This window comes from Hyaena hyaena, unplaced genomic scaffold (assembly GCF_003009895.1).
Source record: "Hyaena hyaena isolate Hyena2069 unplaced genomic scaffold, ASM300989v1 scaffold_862, whole genome shotgun sequence".
NCBI lineage: Eukaryota > Metazoa > Chordata > Mammalia > Carnivora > Hyaenidae > Hyaena > Hyaena hyaena.
The window spans coordinates 129704-154360 of NW_024081494.1; the positions used below are offsets into that span (position 1 = coordinate 129704).

The 24657-nt window shown below is 37.8% G+C and overlaps 1 protein-coding gene across 2 annotated transcripts in view; it reads left to right on the top strand.

Annotated features, from left to right (window-relative positions):
* Window positions 1–24657, top strand: part of MSH3 (mutS homolog 3) — a 179616-nt gene that overhangs the window by 22279 nt on the left and 132680 nt on the right. For both annotated transcript variants that reach the window (XM_039220117.1, XM_039220118.1), the window contains exon 8: window positions 3124–3290. In XM_039220117.1, the coding sequence (XP_039076048.1) occupies window positions 3124–3290 (167 nt within the window). The remainder of the gene's footprint in view (window positions 1–3123; window positions 3291–24657) is intronic.

Genomic DNA, 24657 nt, shown 5'->3' on the forward strand with positions numbered 1-24657 from the left:
CCCCCTAAATAATTTGTTTTATCTTTGAGAAGTACTTTTTAATTTATTCATAGGCAATTGGATCTATTTACAAATAGTAAGGTTATTTGCTTTTGAGCTTTAACATGTGTAATGTGCTATTTTATATTTACCTGAAACTCAGTCTGAAGAACAGAGCTGATACTATACAATTCCTCTTTAGTGCTTAGTGCTTGCTGCCAGAATTAACCATTGTGTATGAATTGAGATGTGAAAAAATGAGAAATGATAATTTGCCTCTCAAGTGTTTTCTTGGGCCTTGTCCTTGTTCTCAGTGACCACTTTTGGGCTGATACCATCCAAAGCTCTGGGTCCAGGCTGCACCTGTCTCCTGAGCTACTGCCTCTTGTATCTATCTTTTTGCCAGGCAGGCCACTCAGAATTTGTCCTGACTCCTCAAACTCAGTGTGGCTACAATAGAGCTATTCTTTTTTTACCCTCAGTACTATTCTTGCTGAGTTTTCCCCTATTCTGATGAGTGTCACTACCTAGGAGTTATCTTTTGGGTACTGGCAGTTAGTCTAAAAACAAAGGCTTTCGTGTTGATAGTACCACTGCAGTTGGGCCCTCTACCTTCATTCTGGGCAGTGCACGGTTTTATACCAACTAACTTTGAGCTTCTTAGTGTCACATATCACATGTTGCAGGCATTATAATATAGACCCATTTCTCTAATTTTAAAAAGGCAGTGGGGTGGCACCTGGGTGGTTCAGTCGGATAAGCATTTGACTGCTGCTCAGGTCATGATCTCACGGTTCTTGAGTTCGAGCTCCACATCAGGCTTGCTGCTATCGGTGCAGAGCCCGCTTGGGATCCTCATTCTCCCTCTCTGCCCCTCCCCCATTCATGTTCTTTCAAAAATAGACATTAAAAAAATAATAAAAAAGGCAGAGGGGAATTTGGCCGATAAGTTTGTTACTTGAACTTCTATAAATGGCTTTTGTAAATGGTTTGTTCTTAGATTGGAAGAGAAACTTATTTATGTATACTAACGTACTTATAGTCTGGCTGTCCAGGCACTAGAGAATGCCGACTCCTCAGCTAGCATTAAGGAAGTACTTTGAGCCAAAAATGAGGGAGTTCAAAAAATTCTAAAATGTTCAAAAGAAAAAAATTCATAAAATAGAGTGCTTAATTACAGTAATGTGAGACAACCCTCTAGGTCAGGAAAGAGAACACTGCTTAGAGAAGGGTCCCTTCCCTTCAGCAGAGGTTAACTGTAATCTAGACTTTTATGATAATTTCCTTGCTTTTAGTTCTAGGTTTATCACCTTAAACTATATACAAATGTAAACATATTGTGCGTATCTTTTGGGGACTTTTATTTGCATATGAGGTTTATTTATCTTGGTTACTGTAGTAGTTCTTACACTGTCATTGCCATATTATATTTTATGATTTACAGTTTATTCACTCTTGATGGGCATATGAGTTCTTTTCAGTTTTGGTTGTACAGAGAATGCTACTATAAACCTTTTGGTGCCTGTCTTGTGGTATACCTGCCCCTGAGTATATACCTAGGGAGGATTTGCTGAATTTTAGGAGTATGGATGTTTACAACTTTCCTAGAAAATATGATGCTATTTTCCATAGAAGCTGTATCAGTTGACCTTCTTTCTGTTAGCCATGTTTGAGTTTAGGTGTGAGTGTAGCTAATACCATCTGTCACTAGTGCTATGCATTTGTTTTTAAGTTTTTTTTTTTTTTTTTTGGTAATGTTTATTTTTGACAGACAGAGACACATCATGAGCAGGGAAGGGGCAGAGAGAGAGGGAGACCTATAATTCCATACAGGCTCCAGGCTCTGAGCTGTCAGCACAGAGCCCAACACGGGGCTCGAACCCACAACCTGTGAGATCAAGACCTGAGCAGAAGTCAGATGCTCACCTGACTGAGTCACCCAGGCGCTCCACTTTTTTTTTTTAATTTTTTTATTTATTTCTAAGAGAGAGAGAGTGTGAGCAGGGGAGGGTCAGAGAGAGAGGGAGTCACAGACTGAAACAGGCTCCAGGCTCTGAGCTGGCAGTCAGCACAGAGCCTGACACGGGGCCCGAACCCACGAACCGCGAGATCATGACCTAAGCGAAAGTCGGACGCTTAACCGACTAAGCCACCCAGGCGCCCCTCCACTTTTTTCTTCAATGTTTATTTATTTATTTTGAGAGAGCAAGGCAAGCAGGGGAGGGGCAGAGAGAGAGGGAGACACAGAATTCAAACCAGGCTTTAGGCTCTGAGCTGTCAGCACAGGGCCTGACGAGGGGCTTGAACTCATGAACCACAAGATCATGACCTGAGCCAAAGTTGGCCTCTTACCCAAGTGAGTCACCCAGGAGTCCCATGCAATACTTTACCATGAGCAGAGGACATGAGAGTGGCCTGTGGAGTGAGACCACATGGACCTTGTCTCTACCACTCTGTCACCCCGCAACCTTGGCAAGGTCATTAAACTTTTTCCTCCTTTCCCAAACCATGACTTTTTCCAGTTTATCTTTGCGATATTGGCTTGGGATGATAGGGAGTAGCTTTTAGTTTTCATGGTTATTTCCTGAGATAAACTCTCTACTTGGGATTCATTTGGAGTTTGCTATATTTGTGTTATTTTTTTTTAAATTGTACTTTTATTGATTAATTTTATAAAATGAAATATAAATTTACTACTGCTCTGGTGGCCATGTTACTAGGAACTTATTACTTTTAGTGATGACAGCTGTTATTTGTACAGTACTGAATGGCTTATAAAGCCTTCACGTTGGTTCTATGATCTGACCATTGCAATAACCTGAAGGTGAAAATAGGCTGGCTTATTCCCAGTTAGAGGAGGAAACTGAGGATTTGGTGACTGGTCAGAGTCGTTCTGTCAAGTTCATTAGATCCAAGACTTGGCTCAGGGTGTCTCTCTAAAATACCATCTAGCATAGTATAGACATTGGTGAATCTGACTTCTTACATAATAATCTTGGAAAGCACACAGGTTTTCAAACCATTTAGAAATGGACTACATAGTAGAGGGTATATCCTCTTTACTGTTTCCGCGTGTGTTTATAATGTGTCAAGGTTATAATTGGGAAAGGTCTTTCTTCTGTGATGTTGTATTTTTGTTTTCAGGGAGTGCAGCCTGCCACAGGTGAGGTCGTGTTTGATAGTTTCCAGGACTCTGCTTCCCGTTCAGAGCTCGAAACCCGGATATTGTGCCTGCAGCCCGTGGAACTGCTGCTCCCCTCACACTTGTCAGAGCGAACAGAGGCGCTTGTCCACAGAGCCACGGCCGCTCGGTGAGTTGGCACATCGCTGGAAAATACTACTGATTTCCAAACTCAGATTTAATTCCCAAACTGGTCCTTATTAAACTCATTAAAGTTGTTAAAAGGTTTTTACCTACAAAAATATTTTAACAGTTGTGGTGGAAATTAAAAAAAAAAAGATAAAATTATCCATAATATCACCTTAATGTAGGGCTTTTACTGTAGTTTAATGATATTATTTAGTAATTTATCTTCAGTTTAAAAAATTTTTTTTACTGTTTTTATATTTATTTCTCTGAGAGAGGGAGAGAAAGAGAGCGAGCATGAGCAGGGAAGGGTCAGAGAGAGAGGGAGATACAGAATCTGAAACAGGCTCCAGGCTCTGAGCTGGCTGTCAGCACAGAGCCTGACACGGGGCTTGAACCCAAGAACCGTGAAATCATGACCTGAGCTGAAGTCGGATGCTTCACCGACTGAGCCACCCAGGCGTCCTGTTATCTTCAGTTTTTAGAGGTAATTTAGAGTTCATTTCTTGGAAAGGTTATATAATTTTGAAGATGCTGCAAGTTTTAATCTGTGGCTATGTCCAGGAGTTTTAATGATCACATCTAAGGTCACACATCTCACACAGCAGTGTACTAGGCACTGTGGCATCCAGAGGAAGAGCATGTGGTTGTGGTCGTTGTCTGGCAGAGTTTATAATCCCCCAGGAGAGGCAGATGTGTGCCTGTCTAACAGGATTCACAAAGCATGATGTTAAGCGACAGACATGAAGGTACATTGTTGGGACCATTCCATACTGCCGCCTGGAGGAGTGTATGGGGAGAAAGGACCCTGGAAAGGTGGGCTGTGGCTCCAGGGGACAGGACTGTATATTGAAGAATTTGGACTTTAGACTAAGCAGGAGAGCCCATAAAGACTTTTATTCAGTAGATAGACAAATCAGTTGGAAAGTCAAACCTATGGATAAGTGAGGTTCCAAGTATTTTTTTGTTCTTAGAGTTAAGGAGTGTCACGTTTTCATTTAAATTGAACTTCTAAGTAGATTTCAAAATAAATACTTTTTTTATTATAACACTAATCCGTAATCATTTAGGAAAAATTGGGAGTTACCAAAAAAAAAATGAAGAGCTAAAAATAAATCAAATCCTATAACTCAGAGATACTTCTTCTTAAATGTTTTGGTGTGTTAGTGCTATGCACATACATCACCTTTTTTGATTTATGAAGTTGGAGTCATGTTGCAAAATCAGTTTTGTGCCCTATATTTTTACTTAAACTTGCCCATACTTAAATTTGCTTTTTAATCTTTATTTATTTTTGAGAGAGGAAGAGACAGAGACAGTATAAGCTGGGGAGGAACAGAGAGAGAGGGAGACACAGAATCTAAGGCAGGCTCCAGGCTCCGAGCTGTCAACACAGAGCCCAGCGTGGGGCTCAAACCCATGAACCGCTAGAGCATGACCTGAGCTGAAGTCGGATGCTTAACCGACTGAGCCACCCATGCATACACCCCCCCATACTTTTTAGAAGGAAATTTTATTTTATTTTATTATGGGAAACGTATATAAAATTATACAGAATAGTATAGTGAACCCCGTGAATTCACCAACCAGCTTCAACATTGCTCAACTCAGACAATTTCATTTCATCTGTATCCCTGCTTCCTCTTTCCTTGGATTATTTATTTGAAGCAAATTCTAGATAGCATCATTTCATTTGCTGATATTTCAGTGAGTACTTAAAGGAAACAAAATGACTGCATCTCATTTCAGTCATGTAAGTGGATAATTTCTCCATCCCTTTTGTTATGCTGCATTTATTTTTTCACTTTAATAAATATTGCTGTGATGAGTATCCATGTATAGAAATATTTGTGTGCATTTCTGATTATTTCCTTAAGCTAAATTGCTCTAAGTAGAATTGCTGGGTCACAGGGTATAAACACTGTAAAGGTTTAGAACTGGTAATCTCAACTTCTACTTCTGTTGCTACAGTATAGGAGAGTTGCTTGAACCTTGCTTACATTGGATCATTTGAACAATCTCTGCCAATTGGATAGGTGAAAGTTTCCGTATCAAATCCTCTCATTTTGTTTATAATCCTTTTCTGACAGTGAGTTAAAACCTGAATAATTAAAACTGACACAGTAGACTGACAAGGGGTTGCTCTTGAAGGTCTAAAAAAATTAATAAAATCTCTAAGAATTTTCAAGTTAGTCTTCTAAAACTTTATTTCCAATATTTGTGTTTCTAGTTTTGTTCATTTTTCTTTATAGCTGTATGTTCAATTGACTTAGATATAGCAGAGAGTAAAGTTGATCAGTTGAATGAACGCTTCCGTTTTTCTGATTTCCACTTTTTAAAAATAAAATAATAAAGGCAAAAATTCAATAGAATATGAAAACACTCCACAAAGACATTGCCAAAAATGGAATTTTTGGCTGGTAGGCAGCATTGCTTCTGATGTTACTAAGTGTTTATTCCCATCAAATGAGATTCAGAAGCCATTTGGCATACTAAAAGATAGTTCTGGTGTCTTATGTGGGCTTTCCCAAATATGATGGCTGCATTTGTCTTATTTCAATTTGTATTTCTTTGGTTAGCACTGAGAGTATATAACTTTTCCTATTTTTACCAAGCACATGTAATTTTTGTTTTATTCGCATATGAGACTAACAAAGTCAAAAGTTAAGCCACATTTCTTTGAGTGTCTAAAGCTAACCCGTATCCATGGATGGAACAGAGTGCTAGAGATTCAAAAGTCGAGCAAACATTGTGGCTCTTATGACATAGGGTTTTGGTTAGAAAATTGACTTTTCCCCTGATCAATTTTTGGTATTCAGCTGTGTTGTCCTTCAGTTTCCTTCCCTTTTTTTCTCCCTCCTTTTCTTTAATAGAGGAGTAATAAGAGTGCTTACTTCATAGGGTTGTTCTAAGGGTTAAGTAAGTTAACATAAGTAAAATATTTGTAGCAGTGCCGGGCATAGAAAGCCCTTTATGGATGCAAGCTGTCTGTTATTAACTTTATTATTACTATTTATTATTATTATTAATCATTGTCTTTTTAAATATTGCCTCTGCCCTTTTCTCTTTGGGAATGCCTTCTTATTCGGCTCCCTATGCACGGCCCTTTATGGTGTTGTCTCCCACCGCCACCTTCTGACACAAATGTGTCTCCTATTATTTTTGGCCCTTGGGGATTTCCATTTTTTGTTGCTGTTTTTTGACTCTCTTTAAGAAACATTTTCAATTATATTTTAATTCACTGTTTCTGTGTGTTTTAGTAGATTGATTGGACCGAATAAGTTCTTCATGCTTATAATAACATTCTTTTTTTTTTCTTTTTTTTCTGCAAAAAGCTTTATTGTCTTCATTTGGTCCATGGCTTGGGAGAGGGCTCCAACATTCTATTATTTTTATATTTAGATCTTTCTCCATTCTGAAATTACTTCAGTAATTCTATGTATTTTAGTCCATTTTAATTTTCTTTAAAATTTAATCTAGTTTTTAGCATTTAACACTTAATTCACTTTTTCATTATTTTATTTTTACTGTGTCAGGTGTGGTCCTGCCTTAATTTCCCCTTGAATTATATATATATTATATATATATAGCCTTAAATTTTCAAGAAGAAATTTTTTTAATGTTTATTTTTGAGAGAGAGACTGTTAGCAGGGAAGAGGAGAAGGATGAAGGGAGCAGAGGATCCAAAGTGGGCTCTGCATTTACAACACAGAGACTGATGCATGGCTTGAACTCAAGAACCATGAGATCATGACCTGATCTGAAGTTGGATGCTTAACTGACCGAGCCACCCAGGTGCCTGTTTTGTTTTTGTTGGACTTTTGTCTGTTTTATTTTATTTTATTTTTTTAAATATTTTTTTATTAAAGAAATGTTTTTATAGTTTATTTTTGAGACAGAGAGAAACAGAGGATGAGTGGGGGAGGGGTAGAGAGAGACAGAGACACAGAATCTGAAACAGGCTCCAGGCTCTGAGCTGTCAACACAGCACCTGACATGTGGCTGAACCCACGAACCGTGAGATCATGACCTGAGCCGAAGTCGGATGCTTAACTGACTGAGCCACCCAGGTGCCTGGACTTTTGTCTGTTTTGAACAGTGATAGGTAGATTCTGGTGTCTCAGACTTAGAATTCATTCTTTTTCTTCTGTAAATCTGAAGGTAAAAATAGCAGTTTTTGTCAGTTACCGGTTAATATATATTAATATTGAAGAAATAATAAAGCTGTGTGAGAAAAGGCAGAAGGGGTTGGAATTATGGAATATGCATTTTAAAGTACTACCATTTTTTTATAATCTTTGGCCACAAGAGGTCTCCATAGGATTTTCTGTTCTGTGAATTATTTGAAGAGTACCAGAACCTTCACATTTATTTTCTCCAGGTACACTTAGTTACTTTGTATCACATGGTAATTAAGATGCTAAGGTAAAATTGTTTCTTAGTAATGATAATGTTAGTGAGAATGATAGATTTTCTTAGGTTAATTATTTTTATTTATGTAAAATGTTTATTAAGTTTCAGTTTGGATCTTAGGAAATTATTTTTTGTTACCTTTCCCATTTGTTGTAAGAATATATAGAGAGAAACAAAGGGAAAGGGATGATTTTCAACACTATATTAGTTGCATTTAAGCTCGCTCTAGCTTAGAGATGTTATATGTCTATAAAACTGGTTAAGAGGAAAACAGTAGAAAACAATAGACAAACATTAGGCTGTGTTTACTAATTCTCAAGGAAATTGATGTTTGAGGCAAATCAGAGGAACAAAGCAGATGATGCTTAATTTTGTGTTCAGAGAGGTGAGGGCTTCCTGGGGCCAGTCCTAGCCAAAGAAGGCTTTGTGTAGGAGGTGAGCTGGGCTGGCAACATTTGCAGGATGGGAGGCTTTGAACTGATAGTGGGAAGGAGGAAGGGGTTGTGTGTGTGTGTGTGTGTGAATGCACACCTGTGTGTGCGTTTGTAAGCAGTATGAGCTCTGAGGCACAGAGACTAGAGATATTAGAGGAAGTGTGAGGACAGAGACTACCCTTTTCTAATTGGAGGTGAGCTTTCATTTTGAGAAATGGGGAAGAAAGGGTTGAGGACCATAAAATCCGGCAAAGGGGTCTGGAATCCTGCTGGAAGTCAGTAAGGCTTCTGAGCAAAAGAGTGGCATGACAAACGAAAAGAGGCAAGTTCACTACCTAAATGGGAGAATTGAACTTTAAAAAAAATAAACCGGTCCCTGAGGGGAAACAAGAATAAGACCAAGGAGTTTGGAGAACGTCATAGTTGAGAGTTAGGAGGAAGGAACATAGAAAGAAATAGAACGAAGAGGATAAAAGAGCTATATAGAGAGCCAGGGCCAAGCAGGGGTATGTGGGCATCCTTTATCTGTTGCAAATGATGCGGCCAGTGGTATGTGTTCATTGTTTACAGTATTGACTTTTGAAATTTTCTGAAGCTGCATGATATTGAGAAAGATAATTGGTTATAAAATCACCCTAACCAGTTTACATGATTTGTAAAATATGTATAGAAGAATATCTTTCAGTACTACAGTGATCTAAGAAATTTGGCTTATGAAATAAATGCTTGAATGCATCAGCATTTACCCAAGGGTAGATGTTTATGCTGCCGATTTGAAGAAAGCATTCAAATCTTGATGGGGAATAAGAATAACTCCTGCTGTGGATACTTCCAGTGTTAGAAAGAGAAATACTTTATTATGTTTTTGTGTCCACAGAGGGCCTTACATCTTCAAAGGTTTAACCAAAACTATTATCTGAGGTGATTGTTTATAACGGAGATTTGTACCGTCTGAATGTCTTTTATAGATATTTGAAACTACCATTGCAGTGTTTTAATTTTGTGTTTCTTTTATTAAATTAATTTCTGTTAGAGATTAATTACCACTCTGTGTTGTTGTACTTTGATTTTCAAATTTTTAATGGAAAATGTTTTGTAGTTTCAGTATCAAAATGAGATTATTACTTTGAGACTGTGTGCATAATTATCAGAGCAATTGTTATGTAAACTAGGTATCTGTGTTATGGCTAACGTCCAACTTCTTGCTAATGTCATTAGTTGAATTTAGCATTGGTTAAAAAGTATCAAATCTTTTTGAAGGATGAGAGGAAAAAAACCCTAGATATTACTGATTAACTTGGTTAAGAGAAAGTGCTCCACACGTATGAAATATTAAGTGGCCAGTACTTGATGGTCTGAATTAGTGATCACACTCTTCTAATAAGTTTTGTCAAAACTTAATAAGCTCCGTGCCTTGGGCTTATAGGAAGTTATTTCAATATGATTCCTATTAGGAGTTGTTGGGAACCAAGTAAACGTGGTACATACCAAACACTAGGTGGCATGCAGATACAAGCCAAAAAGTCCCTAAATTTGGTGGGAAGATGAGCCTGGGTAAGGTGAGGGCATTCAGGGGAGTGTGAACGCAAGATGGGGTAAGAGAATTGTGAACAGTGAATTGAGTAGAGTGTTGGGTGTGTATGGGCAAAGAGTGGCCTGGGACAGAATCTAGCATGTAACTGTTTAGTGATCATTTGCTATATGGCAGTGTGTTTATGGACAGAGAGGAAGACTGTACCTGTTTCATGGAAGATGATGGGCACTAGTGGGAAGAATTTGTGCTTTATTTTGATGTTTTTTTCCACTTTGGCCTAGTGACTCCATTTATTATTTTGTGTTAGAATTTTCTTTTAAATTTGTTAAGTTATAGGGGTAGTACATGTCTTTTGTAAAAGTAAAAAAAATGTATGTTATTTTTTAAAGGTTATTATTATTATTATTTGTAATCTCTATACCCTGCATGTGTTGCTTGAACTCATGACCCCGAGATCAAAAGCTTCATATTCTACCGAGTCAGTCAAGTGTACCAAAATACCTATTGTAAAGGAAACAATTCTTTTTTTAATGCTTTTTATGTTTTTAATTTATTTTTGAGACAGAGAGAGACAGAGCATGATCAGGGAAGCGGCAGAGAAAGAGGGAGACACAGAATCTGAAGCAGGCTCCAGGCTCTGAGCTATCAGTATAGAGCCCGACAGGGGGCTCAAACCTATAAACTTTGAGATCATGACCTGAGCTAAAGTCAGACGCTTAGCCAGCTGAGCCTTCCACGCGCCCCAGGAAACAGATCTTGCTAACCCTCCCACCCAGTTTGATTTAAAATATTTTTATTGGGATGTGACTTTAATATTTATAAACTTAGAATCTAGTGCTTTAGCTATATACCTTTTTTTTGTAACAATAGTCAAAATCAAAGTTGAAATTAAGATCAGGCAAATGTATAAAACTAGTAAACTGAAGTGAACAATACTTTGGTACCAAGGATCATGTTCTTGTCTGCAAATAATAAACTGCTCCTCCCACTTTGAGTGGGATGTGTCCCCCATTAAGGAACAGGTTCTTTGCAGTTCAGTTTTTCTGTGTTGTGATGTGCTTTGTAGACTCACCTCTTTACCACTGTTTTTCTTTTTGAACCACAGTATAAATTAAATGATTTGCCCTCCACTTTCATTTTAAGACTGCCTCTTTTTTTTTCTCATTCCGCTTAACAACACAAGGGCTCTTTATTGCTTTTTTAAATTTTTAAAAAATTTATTTTATTTTAAATAGTTTATTGTCAAGTTGGTTTCCATATAACACCCAGTGCTCATGGGGCTCTTTATTGCTAATGTGATGTTAAGCATAAACAGAAATGCAGGAACTGAAGTACGTGGCAGAATTCATTAAAAAGTTTTTTTTAATGTTTATATCTGAGAGAGAGAGACAGAGTGAGAGGGGGTGAGAGGCAGAGAGAAAGGAGGACACAGAATCTGAAGCAGACTCCTGGCTCTGAGTTGTCAGAGCCTCTGTCAGCACAGAGCCTGGCGTGGGGCTCGAACTCACAAACTGTGAGATCATGACCTGAGCTGATATTGGACGCTTAACTGACTAAGCCACCCCTTAAAAGTTGGTAATCTCCTTGATCTAGGACAGCTTTTTTCAAACCAAAGTTTATGAAATCAGTTTGGTAGGTTGCACCTAACAGTGAAAAAAAGTAAAATAGAATTTGTCAAAATGCTTCAGAAGTAGTAAAGGCTGAATGTTTCATAAAATGCTTTTTTTCCCCAGCTTTATCTCTCTGTGCATAATCTCTGTCTATAGGTATGCCTTCTAATCCTCTTTGCAATCCCTGTCTTTTTTGTAATTCTCCATGAAGGGAATTAAACTCCTCATACAATATATTAATTAAATGTTATCATAAATTATCTCATATGTACATTCTTATTACTTAAAAGTGATCAGATACTATCCAGAAGTATATTTTTAAACAGCACAAATGAGAGGTAGTTAACATTTAAAGACTGTATGTTGAAAATTCTAAAGTTCATGTGCATACCATATGTTGCCTACATAGAAGATGCAGAAGTGACAAGTTATTAGCAGTAATAAGGATTTATCAAGATGGTTAAATAAAATCAATAGCCGAAAATGAATAGTATTTTAATATAGCAGCAACAAATAGTAAGATTTTTAAAAGAAGATACTACTTGGAATAGCAACAAAAGCAATATTATTTAGGACTGTATTCACCAAAAGAAAAACAAAACCTTAAAGAAAATTTCAAAACTTTATTGAACAAAGAAGAACTAAATAATGGAAATAGGCCTATTAAAAGTATGTAATTAGTAAAGCAAACCTTTGATTTTATAAATTTTTATGGTATAGAATATAGATTCTTAAGTTGGTATTTGAGTTAAAAAATGTAGATTGATTTAACAGAAGCTTGGGTTGTAGTGGTGATATGCGCATAGATGTGGTATCATCTTAAAAAGTTTTTTTTAATGTTTTTATTTTTGAGAGAGAGAGACACACACACACACACACACACACAGAACTCGAGTGGGGGAGGAGCAGAGGATGAAGGAGGCACAATCTCAGCTGAGCTATTAGCACAGAACCCAATGTGGGGCTCAAACTCACGAACCACGAGACCATGACCTGAGCTGAAGTCGATCACTTTAACTGACTGAGCTACCCAGGTGCCCCTAGATGTGGTAACATATTTGAAGATGGAGGGGATAACTTAAGTTAGGGAATTGTGCTGGTGCATGTAGTAGGGGTAGTATATGTCACGTTTATCTGTTTCTTGTCATTTAGATTTTGTATTTGTGTTTGACCTAAATCTAATATAAATGGGACCATTGCTTGAATGTGAAAAAAAAGAATTCGAACCAGAGATATAGGGAAATACAGATGATGAATTTGAAGCTTAGAAAGGTCACTTAAATTCCCTGAAGATTGGTTACTCTCCATTTTTCGTGATAGCTCACCTTTCTAAGTAAGATACTTTATTCTGCCTTCAAGTTCATGTTACTAATTTAGATAGCAATAAATTCTAATTGATTTTTTTTAAGTTTATTTTTGAGAGAGAAGGAGAGAGAGAAAGTACGAGGTGGGGAGGAACAGAGGGAGAGGGAGAGAGAAAATCCCAAGGAGGGGCTTGGAAATCCCCCCACGTGGGGCTTCAACTCAAGAACCACAAGATCATGACCTGAGCCAAAATCAAGAACTGAATGCTTAACCAACTGAACCTCCCAAGCACCCTGATTATTCTTTTATTATCACTAAAAATATCCGTATTGATAGATATTTCCAGTATATTTTCAATCTATTGATATATCCTCTGAGTTATACATTGTAATACATTCATTTATTCTTAAAAAACATTTATTGGGTGCTCACTTTGTGCCAAGTTCATTATTAGATAGTGAAGGTGAAAAATGAAGAAGATCCCTACTCTCCCGATTTTTATAGTCTAGGGGATTGGTAGTCATGGAAGTAAATAAACATTTATAATGAAAGTGCTGATTGTTAAGATTCTATAGAGTGACTGGTAGCATGAGAACATCAGACTTTTCCAGAAGGAGTTAGGTAAGGCTTCCTAGAAGAATAGGCCAGAACTGAGACTTGAAAAATGACAGCCAGAGAGGTGGAGGTATAGGAGAACATGGTTTTCTTAGGGAACAGGAGCTAGTTTGGTCTGCTAGGGGGCGCATGGCAGCTTGTTTGGAGACAGATGTGGAGTTTGGAGAGAAAGGTTGTGTAAAGTGAAAGTGAAAAAGAACCAGAAGAGAGAGCAATATTATGGAGGGGTTGGATAAAAAGTTTCCTGTGAAGAAGATGGAGAAGGAATGGCTGGTGGCAAAAACTATATCATAATGATCCTTTGTGTCCCCAGTACCTATCAAAATGGCTTGCATATAATAGGCAATTAAATGATCAGTGAATGATTAAACAAGTGACTTTTGGGATAGGGAAGATGGGTATTTCCTATTTGCTTTTCTTAAGACAAATGATTTTAGTTTTATAAAATGGAGGGATTGTTATAGTAGTTATAGTTTTAGTAATTCATGCATACAGTATGTATGATAATAAAGGTATATTTAAATGGTATGGATGTGGCCAACTCATTCACTTCTTTTGGAAGGACCATATTAACTCCTTATCATCTGGAATTTAAGTAAAAACTTAAAACAACAAGAAAAGAATTCCATATCATTTTTTTCCTATTGTTTTTAGTCTTTAAAAAAATGTTACTTTATTTAAGCTTTTTGACATTTCCATGGATATTCCCTTACAGTAAATACTAATGGAATCTACATGGCTAAGTTATCCTGACGAGGAATTATGTAATTATTTTAAAGATTGATATTGATTAAAACAAGGTCCCAACCTCATTTCTGGTACTTGAAACCTTTCCTGTGTGGTACTCATAGGAAATCTTTTTTTTTTCCTCTCTCGTTCTCTTTGTTTTTTTCATTTTCCTCATTCTTTGATTCTAGAGTAGGAGATAAATATAAAGTTGACTGACTCCTTTGTCATTGCATTTCATTGTTTATTATATAATAATTTCACTTTACTATTTAGAAAATTCAGTATCAGATTAAGTAGCAGGAAAAAAATCTCATACTCAGGAAGAAAAATGTCTTTAAGAAAGCATTTAAGGAAAAAGTCTTAATAAAAATCAGTTTTATATAGATTTTTAAAAAACATTATGAATTACTTTCCTGGTGGAAATGCTATTGTATTTTCATTTTTTTTTTCTTTTTAATAACCAAATACAAAAGAAACTTTTGTAAGATTTTTTCCTTGTGGCCTTAACAAGAAACAGTTGTTTTTGTTTTAAAGATTTGTATTTTATTTTTATTGCAGTATAATTGATATAAAACATTAGTTTCAGATGCACAACATAATGGTTTGATATTTATATTGTGAAATGATCACAGTAAGTTAACATCCATCACCATGCATAGTTACAAATGTTTTCTTATGATGAGGACCTTTAAGATCTACTCTCTTGGAAACTTTTAATATACAATTCAGTATTATTAAGTGTGGTCACCATGCTCTACATTATATCCCCAACTGATAGTTCTTAATATATCTAGCCAGGACTTTTAATGGGTGTGTTTAATATATATGAAATGGGCATGTTCCTATATGTGAAAATCTACATTTTAATGTTTGTTTATTTCTGAGAGAGCAAGAGAGAGAGAGAAAGAGAGAAAGAGAGAGAGAGAGAGACTGAGTCAGGGAAGGGCAGAGAGAGAGAGAGACACAACCTGAAGCAGACTCCAGACTCTTAGCTGTCAGCAACAGAGGCTGTTACGGGGCTTGAACTCCCAAATCGAGAGATCATGATCTGAGCCGAAGTCGGATGGTTACCCGACTTGAGCCACCCAGGTGCCCCAACATCCAGATTTTAAAACATGCTAAGTTAATACATGATAGTTACTGTACAATAGTGTTTGCTATAGGGTTTATGTAAATTCTGAGCCTTTGTGCATTTTCACTGAGTGTAACTCCTCAGGGAGTTACTTAGAAAGTATAAATGGAATGTACATGTAATAGGTTTACTGGTAGTAGTTAATAGTAAGAAATAGCATTTGAAGAGTTTGGGGGAATGGGTTAACTGATTAATTCAGAGAACCCCCAAGCTGGGGCCAGACTGCTTAAACAGAAGATTTGAAAAGCATTGTGTGAGGTATGCATAATTTTTTTTTACTACTTCTACTTGATTTTTGTAAATATACCTATTCATTTGGGATTGAAGATGTAATTGCAGAAAGTCCCCTAATTAAAGCATTTTATTCTGAAGTTACAAGGTCACTGAGGTAGTAAGCGGCAAACCCTACTAGGTCCCCAGTTGTAATTGATGCTGGTCAGTCTACTTTCTGCTATCAATAAGGTATAACCTAGTGGCAGTTTAAAATACAAATATCTCCATAATTGAACTCTTAATATAGGTAGCCATCTGTCTATAGCATTTCTTCAATTACTTCTTTCTTCCCTTTCCCTCTTCATAGTTCAGGAAGAGATTCCTTCTCCTTTCTTCCCTTGTAGCAAAACTTCCTTTCAGTATCTATTTTAAATAAAAAACCTGAGGCTAGCTTGACTGTGAACTTCTCTGGACTTGCTTATGGTCTAATCCTTGTCTAAGCCTATGTCTAAGTGGACTTAGACTTATCATTCTTAGACTTATTAGTCTTTGCAATGACTCCTACCTGTCGAATCTCCCCACTGAAGAGAGATTTCTCAATTAATTTCCTTTCTTTTTCTTGATTACTTTGAGATTATTCTCTTATCTCTTGTTTTCAGGCCAGGAATTTCTTCTCTCTTCCCTCTTCTTTTTTTGTGGGTTATTTTTGACTGCGAGCTTGAGTTGATCTCTAGAGTAATAAAAGTCTCTGAAGTCCTGCTATGTTTTTTCCCCTCTACCATTTTTCTTTCCACTCTGTTCCTTCCTTACTCTCTTATCTCTCCTTCTGTCTTCTGTTTGGTGTTTGATTTAATATATAACTTGACTTAATACATATAATCCTGAGGCTGATGATGTTTCTCCAGGTTTGCTTGGGAGCTCCTACACACTCCAACAATTTAGTAAACTCTGACAAGTTCTTGGGACTCATTCCTTCAGTGTCATCTTGAATTCTTTCTTTTTGTACTTCAGCTCCGACCAACTCTTTTTGGCCAGGCTGAGCTGGGCTCTGCATCTCATAGGAGTGGATGTGAACCCTGAACACAGAATGTGGTTATACTAGGTTGTCCCCAACCCTAATAAGAAGGCTGGTAGAGAGTGGAATGCATGAGTTGCATTCCTTCCGTGATGGCTGTGTTGGACCATGACCATCCACAGGGTTAGTCTGTACGTGGTAGGGCCATTGAGATCAGTGGAGTGTCTTCAGGGCACTTTGTGTCTAGTCAGGAAGGCCTGCACCTGAGCCATCATGGCAGTGCTTTTTTAACTAAAGTCCTGAGTCATTAATGACTCATGAAAACAATCTTGTGGAGGGCAATTACCATTAAAAAAAATGAATTAGAATAGTATAGATTTGAAGATAGAGGAGTGCATTGTATATAATAATCTAAGTATTATTTAATAAAGCTTTTTCCATTTGCCCTACATCCTAAGCCTGTCTTTAACCCAAGAAAAAGTTGCTTCAAAGAATGACGTATTGATTTCTGGTTATTCCTGTTAATGATATATGCTTCACAAACATTTATTATACAGTTGTCACGAATCTCATTGAGATTAGATTATTATCACCTTGGGGGCGTCTGGGTGGCTAGTCAGTTAAATGTACGACTCTTGGTTTTGGCTCAGGTCATGATCTCATGGTTTGTGAGTTCAAGCCTCATCTCGGGCTCTTTGCTGACAGTGCAGAGCCTGCTTGGGATTCTCTCTCTCTCTGTCTCTCTCTGTCTCTCTCTCTCTCCCTCTCTCTCTCCCTCTCTCTCTCCCTCTCCCCCTCCCCTGCTTGCTCTGTCATTCTCTCAAAAATAAATAAATAAACCTAAAAAAATTTAGGAACAACAACAACAAAAAAGACAATTATTACCTTTGCCCAATGAGGGCTACCAGTCTATTTAGACAGCCAGCACATACACAGATTGCTCTGTGTACAAAGCAGATTAATACACTGTGTGATTGGAAAGCAAACTGAATACTAACAGTACACAAGAGAGAGCAGTACTACTTAGTAGAAATAAGATGTGATCCACACATGGAAGTCACATGTTGCTTTGTTTATTTTTAAATGTTTTGTTTATTTTTCAGAGAGAGAGAGAGAGAGAGAGAGAGAGACAGAGTGTGAGCGGGGGAGGGGCAAAGAGAGAAGGAGACACAGAATGCGAAGCAGGCTCCAGGCTCTAAGCTGTCAGCACAGAGCCTGATATGGGGCTCGCTCAAACTCATGAACCGTGAGATCATGACCTGAGCGGAAGTCAGACACCTAACTGACTGAACCACTCAGGGGCCCCTTGTTTATTTTTTATTGAAGTATAGTTGACACACAGTGTTACATTAGTTTCAGGTGTACTACATAGTGAGTGATTCCACAAGTCTATGCATTACGTTATGGTCACCACAAGTGTAGCTGCCGTCTGTCACTGTGCAACACGGTTCTTAAGATACCGTTGAACACATACGTGATTTAAAATTTTCTGGTGGCCAGGGGTGGTGCCTGAGTGGCTTACTCCATGAAGCGTCTCTTTGGTTTTAACTCTGGTCATGATCTCATGGTTTGTGAGATGGGGCCCTGTCTTGGGCTCTGGGCTGACAGTGTTGATCCTGCTTGGGATTCTCTCTCCCTCTCTGTCCTTCCCTTGTGTTCTCTCTCTCTCTCACTGTCTCAATAAATAAACTACATTTATGGCATCCACATTGAAAATGAAAGGAAACAAGTGAATTTGGGGGTACATTAATTTTTCATATCCCAAACTTCGTCTCATTGTGTATTTCTTTTGCATTCTTTTTTATACACTAATTCTTTACATTCCTTTTTACACACTGAGTTCTCAAAATTGAGTATGTTTTACACTTAAAGCACATCTCAGTTCTGACAGCCACTAGCCACATTTCAAGGCCTTGATAGCCAGCCACATGCGATGAATAGCTGCTGTATCAGGTAATGCAGTTTTACAGAATGTAGGGAAAGTTTATGTAAGAGAGGGCCTAGAATGATAGGTAGCACTTAATAGACAGGTGCTGGGAAAAGCATTTTACAATGAGAGAAAAGTTTAAACAAAGATGAGATAAAAATTACAAAAAAAAAAAGTTAATGAAGCTGCTACTCTATTAGGCGTATTCTTTTATTAGCTCATATAATTTAAACAACAGTCCTTTGAAGTAGTAACTATGTAATTTATAAGCTATAAATTTTTCTAAATGAGGGGATAAGCTTAAGTGGCCAAGTAGCTACACACACACACACACACCCACACACACCCCTGTCTGTCTCTCTGTAGAAGACACACACACACACACACACACACACACACACCCCGTCTGTCTTTCTGTCTGTAGAAGGCAGAATGATGGCCCTCCAAAGATATCCACATCCCAGTTCCTGGAACCTGTGAAAATGTCAGCTTACATTGTAAGGGCAAATTAAGGTTGCTGCTCAGATGACTTTAAGATCAGGAGATTGCCCTGAATTATCCAGATGGGTCCAGTTAATCACAGGAGTCCTTTAAATGTGGAAGAGGGAAGCAGAGGAGGTCAGAGGGATGTAATGTACTTATTTGACCCCCAGTGCTGGCTTTGAAACAGAGAAGATGACATGAGCCAGGGAATGTAGCCTGCTTCTAGAAACTGGAAAAAACAGGGAACTCCATTCTCACCTGGAGCGTCCAGAAAGGAACACAGGTCTGTCCAGTGAGACCAGGGTCAGTCTTCTGACCTACATAACTGAGATAATAAATGACTGTTGTTTTAAGTTTGTAGTGATTTGTTACAGTAGCAATAGAAGAGTATCAGTATCTGTGGGTTCTGGGTGATGATGTAAAATGTTTTTCTTAACCTTATGTTCATCTGTAGCTATTTACTAGAATTAAGTCACACCACCGTCTGTCTTTCTTGGATGCTGAGTTTCTTCAGCCTCATTTTTCAAAGTAGCTGGAAAATGACAGGTGTTTAAATACTTTAAGTAGACATAACTTTTCTTGCAAATAGGAATATCAATACTAGTTGTAGTTCTGACTGAAGTACTGTGAGTGTGGAAGTACTTGATAAAGTGGTAACTGCCATTTTTAAGTCTGAACAGTTTCTAGTTGCTAAGTCAGGGTATCATTTATGTATGAATTACCTTATAGGTAAGTATACTTTACAGTTTTTTATGTAACTCTTAACTATCAACCCCCAGATGTCACAAAGTTTATCTGTGGGTGATTAAATTGAGCAAGACAAGAGATTGCCCACCCATACATAATGAAATCCTATTTCTTCTACCTTCCAGAGAACAGTGGGAACAGCTTGGCCTGTGGGTTGATTGTCATATTCTGCCTCCTTCCCACCTACTTATTGTTACAGAGAGACGGAGCTTAGACTCCCCTCACATTCTGTGAGGAAAGGGCTTCTTTAGGTTAGTTCCACGGCCCTCTGTAAGTAGAAACATATGCTTTTAGAAAGAGAGAAGCTTCTGTCTTGCTTCCTGCTTGCATATTTCCTTCCACTTTATCTTTCCTTCTATAGTAACAGTGCAAAGATTTTACTTCAGAGATATGTTTTTTATCCACTCCTGTTGTTATCCCATATACCAGAATACCACCTTTGTCAAAATGCTGATCTGTGACAGTGCTGTGCAAACACATAAATATACAGTGATTTTTTAAAAGTACAGTTCTGGAGTTAAATGCTGGCTAAATGTAGAAGACAGCAGTGGAATTCATTAGTCCCCTGGGCTGTGGTGATGCGAAGTGTTTGTGGGTGTCTCTATTCTAACTACAAGAGTGGAAAGTTTGTGCCTTTTCTGCTTGCCTGTGCTCTGGGTGCTTAGTGTGTGCAGCCTCATCTTCTGGAATTCTCTTCATAGCTTCAAGAATCTGTGTGATTTTTCCTCCTTTTATTCTCAGGGTCTCTAGGTCATGCTGATTGCTCCTGAGTGATTACAGGTGCTTTTTACCTGCTAAGCAATCCTTACATGAAAAAATCAGGAATTAGACACGGAACAGATAAGGAGATGGTGATTTTGTTTTAGGAGAGATTTTCACTTGCAGACTTTTAGGTATTTTCAAATTCTAATTTGATTTGATGCATTTAAATAAGAAGTCATATAGGAAGGTTAAATTAATCCATCTTAGCAGAGTTTGATTTGCAAACCCATTGCTCATGTAAGGTAGCCTTTACCTGAGGCCAGAAGAACGGCACACTTTCTCCCACCTGGTCTCTTATTCCCTGTCCCTGGGCCCAGGCCGCCCCAGACCATTGGCATGTTCCGAACATGTCACGTACAGTGAGAGATGGCACAGGGCAGTGGTCTGAGTACAGGTCTGGGGCCACACACCCTGCGTTTGAATCCTAGCTTCCTCACTTTTTAGCTGTGGATCTTAACAAGTTTTGTGGCTCTGTTTTGCTTACTGAAAAACAGGTGTATAATAATACAACTATTTCATGAAGTTGTAGTGAGGATTATGTTAGTTAATACATGTAAGGGCTTAAACCAGTGCTTAGAACATAGTAAGTACTGGGTAAATATTAGCTCTTATTTTTCATTCATCATTTGTTTTCTATCATTCTTAAGCTATTCTTGGGTTGCATATTGTGTTTTTCCCACATCTATCTTTTAAAATACTCTATATCCTAATAATCTTACTGCTTTTATGAAGCAGTTTTTAGTTGTGAGTCCAACCTTGGCTATAATTGGAGTTGCCTGTAGATATTAAATACTGACGCCTGCATTTTTGGTCTGTGCCACAGCTGGCTTTTAGTAGCTTTGTGAATGGATTGTTATGTTTCCAAGAATTTTCTGTCATGTTGTTAAAGCATGGGTAGCTTAAAATCAGCCATGGTGGGTATATTTACACACTTGGAATTGGCAGCTACCTCCACAGCATTCCTCTCAATCTGTTTGGTATTCCAGTGATTTGTTTATAAGCCTCTTTAAATAGATGTTGAGGCTTTTGTAGAGTATTACTAATTTGCTAGGGCTGCCGTAACAAAGTATCACAGATTGGGTGGCTTAAAAACCAGAAATGTATTGTTTCCCAGTTCTGGAAGCCTGGAGTCCAAGATCAAGGTATCAACAGGGTCGATTCTTTCTAAGGGCTGTGACAGAAAGATCTTCCAGGCTTCTTTCCTTGGCTCACAGAGAGTTATCTCCTGCTTCTGTCTCTTTATGTTGTCTTCCCTTCTGTGTATGTCTTTATGTGCATAGTTCCCTTTGTCATAAGGGCACCAGTCATACTGAACTAGAGCCTACCCTAAGGACCTCCCTTTAACTTGATTACCTCTGTAAGGACCCTGTCTCCAAGTAAAGTCATATTATGAGATACTGGGGGTTAGGACTTACACATAAGAATTTTAGGGGACACAATTCAACCTATAATACAAGGCAGAGGACTTCCGTTTTATTTTTCTCTGTTCCTGTAGTATTTACACAGTGAAGATTTGTTGACTTGAATGAAAAAGGAAACACCGGTTAACTGGTGTGTTATTTGTGTATAATTTTTTTATTCATTGTACTATGAATTTCAGATAGTCAATTTGTTGATTTTTTTTGAAGCATGTCTTTCTGGGCATAATATCAGAGTCAGTATTTATAGAGAAAAGCATTAGTTTAAGAAGATTGGTTATTTTAGGTTGTCTGAGGCAGGCTTGAGCTTGTTAGTCAACTCAAAAGGCATATGATCTGAGTGAAATAGTCTTGATTTTGTGTCTTTTGCTGAGAAAATGCTTTTAATCATGCATGAAAAAAATGAAATGAATTTGCAGCTATCTGAGAATGTTTTAATGCTGATAGTCATCTTCAGGCTTATGTAAGATGATAGTTCTCAAAAAAGTTGGGTTTTTTCCCTTCATTTTCTCAAAGGCAAATATAATGTCACATAATGATTTTGTGGTATTTGTGATTGAAAAAAATATCTTTGGAAGTACAGGAAGCATAAATTATTTTTAAAAAATCACCTTGTGTTATAATTATTATATGTATATAAAACAGTGGATAACATTTAAACTGTGATCATCTCAGATTTGGAGCATACTTTCTGAACTTAAATATTTTTCTTCAAAATGAGGCAGTGCACAATATTCCAGTCTTAGTAATCAATTTTTAGAGCTTACCAACGTCTGTTTTTAGTTTTCCTTATGTTTAACTTTAAAAAATAATGTTAGTATAGGTAAGCCTTTCTGTATCTTTTTGTTTTCTCATCTTTTTTTGAAAACTGCTATTTAAGTTACTACTGAGTAACTTTTGTTTCTACTTGTGAAATGAAACTGCTTTGCTTCTATCTAAGGAGCTTTCAAGTATCAGAAATAGGTGAGATGGTTTGGAGGAGGTGCAGTGGTTTCTGAAATCACACATTAGCTTTTCTTCCCTTCACCCTTGTTCCTCTTGGGGTGAAAAAGATGCTATTGGAGATCTATCTTGGTAGCTATGGACAAGATTCCTTATTGCTGACATTTTTTTTTCCCTTTGTCCTGTCTTGTTCAGTCACATCTAAAGCTTTCTCTCCTTTCTCTCTCTTTTTCCCCTTTTCTTTTGAGTACAGGACTACTTTCTCTCATTCCTAAGTAGCGGTAATAATAGTAATAATAAGTAGCAATAGCTAACAATATGTTTTAGATAATATTCTAAGGACTTTCTGTTTACTGACTGATTTAATATTCACACATATCCTGTGAAGGAGCTACTACTGTTCTTTTAACACAAATTTTATGGATGAGGAAACTAAGCAGAGAGATGTTGAGTGTAGTGTCCTACAACTGGTAAATGGCAGAACTGGCATTTGGTCCAGACTTCCTGACTCTGAAGCACATGCTTTCAACCACTGTGTTATATGAACTCTCAGGAAAAACACACGAGGAAGCAACCATTCCCTTCCCTCACCTCTGTTTCTGGACTTTAAAAGGACTAATGTTTCATAGCATAGTTGATCTATTATTTTGGTTAATATTTCATGAAATTCTCATTCCTTTATAATGCATATTACTGTTTGTATTTCTGTCTCTGGCAGTAAAGTTTCTAACAAAAAGCATGTGTGCTTAAAACAAAGTAGCTTTATTTCTAGAGCTATTACTTTACAAACCACAGTCCCATGTGTCTAGTAGAAAGCATGGGCCTTCCTAGCATGTGGTTCTTCTTCTGGGAAAGAGTCTTAGGAGAGGTGAGTCTTGGCCGACTTTTAAGAATGTGCACAGAGAGCTGGGGTATGGTCTGTGGAGATGGGCAGTAAAAAGAACCACGATTGTGATGAGCTGAAAGTTCAAGAAAGGATAGAGGTTTTAAAATGTTGTTCAAGAGAATTCATTGTTAGAGAAGATTTCCAGGGTCAGGGAAGAAAAGCTGGGAGGTCATGATTGATCCTGGGCGGAAATGAATGGCTTCTTGAGGCCCTTTGGGCTTTATCTGCCTCCATTTCCTCCCCCTTCACATTCTCCATTTCCCTTTGGTTTCCCAAGTTTGAGTATTCTAATCCTCTTATTTTCCTCACCTCATTGCGAAGAAGTACTTCCCTATCAGGGTTGTTAAGACAGATTGGAGATCTTTTTTAATGTGTGTATTTTAAAAATTTATTAATTTATTTTTTAAAATTCATGTATTCATTTTGAGAGGGAGATCACACATGAGTAGGGGAAGGGCAGAGAGAGAGGGAGAGAGAGAGAATCCTAAGCAGGGCCATGCTGAGTGGAGCACAATCTCATGACTGAGATCATGATCATGACCTAAACCGAAATCAAGAATTGCCTGCTCAATTGACTGAACCACCCAGGCGCCCCAGATTGGAGATTTTTGATGCAGCTTTACCTTAACAACAACAACAACAAAAGTAACAATCACTGTAGAAGAAAAAGTAAAACCAAAAGTTTAGAGAAAGCTAGAGAAAGTTTTAGAACGACATGGATTTCCCTAATACAGATTTCTTAGATTAAAGTAAAACTTCCCTCTTCTTTTGAAGGTCAGAGCAGTCCTGCATGCTGGCCTTGAATAGTTGCTGGGGTTTGGCCCTCTGTCCTGAGGCCTCACGGAGCTTGCACAGCGAGTGAGGAAGTTCTCGAGCCTGCCTCTCATTCCCCAACAGGCCTGTCCTCTGTGGGTGGGCCTGTTGTGTTTACCTCCACTCTCTAATCCAGCAGAGGCCCTAAATCTGCTTTTAGTTTTTAGTGTCCAGTGGCATCTTGGCTAAGATTCCATCATCTCCGCTTGGTGAGGAAGGCTGGGAGGAGGGTCCTTCTAGTCTTCAGAATCTCTGAATGGTACTCTGCCTGCCTGTTGGTTTGATCTAAAGCGGACTTACCAGCTAAAATCCGACTTCGGTTCTTCCTTGCCTCCATTCATTGTTGCCCATGTGGACTTGGGTAGAGGTTGCCAAGTTTCTTAGAAGCTGTCT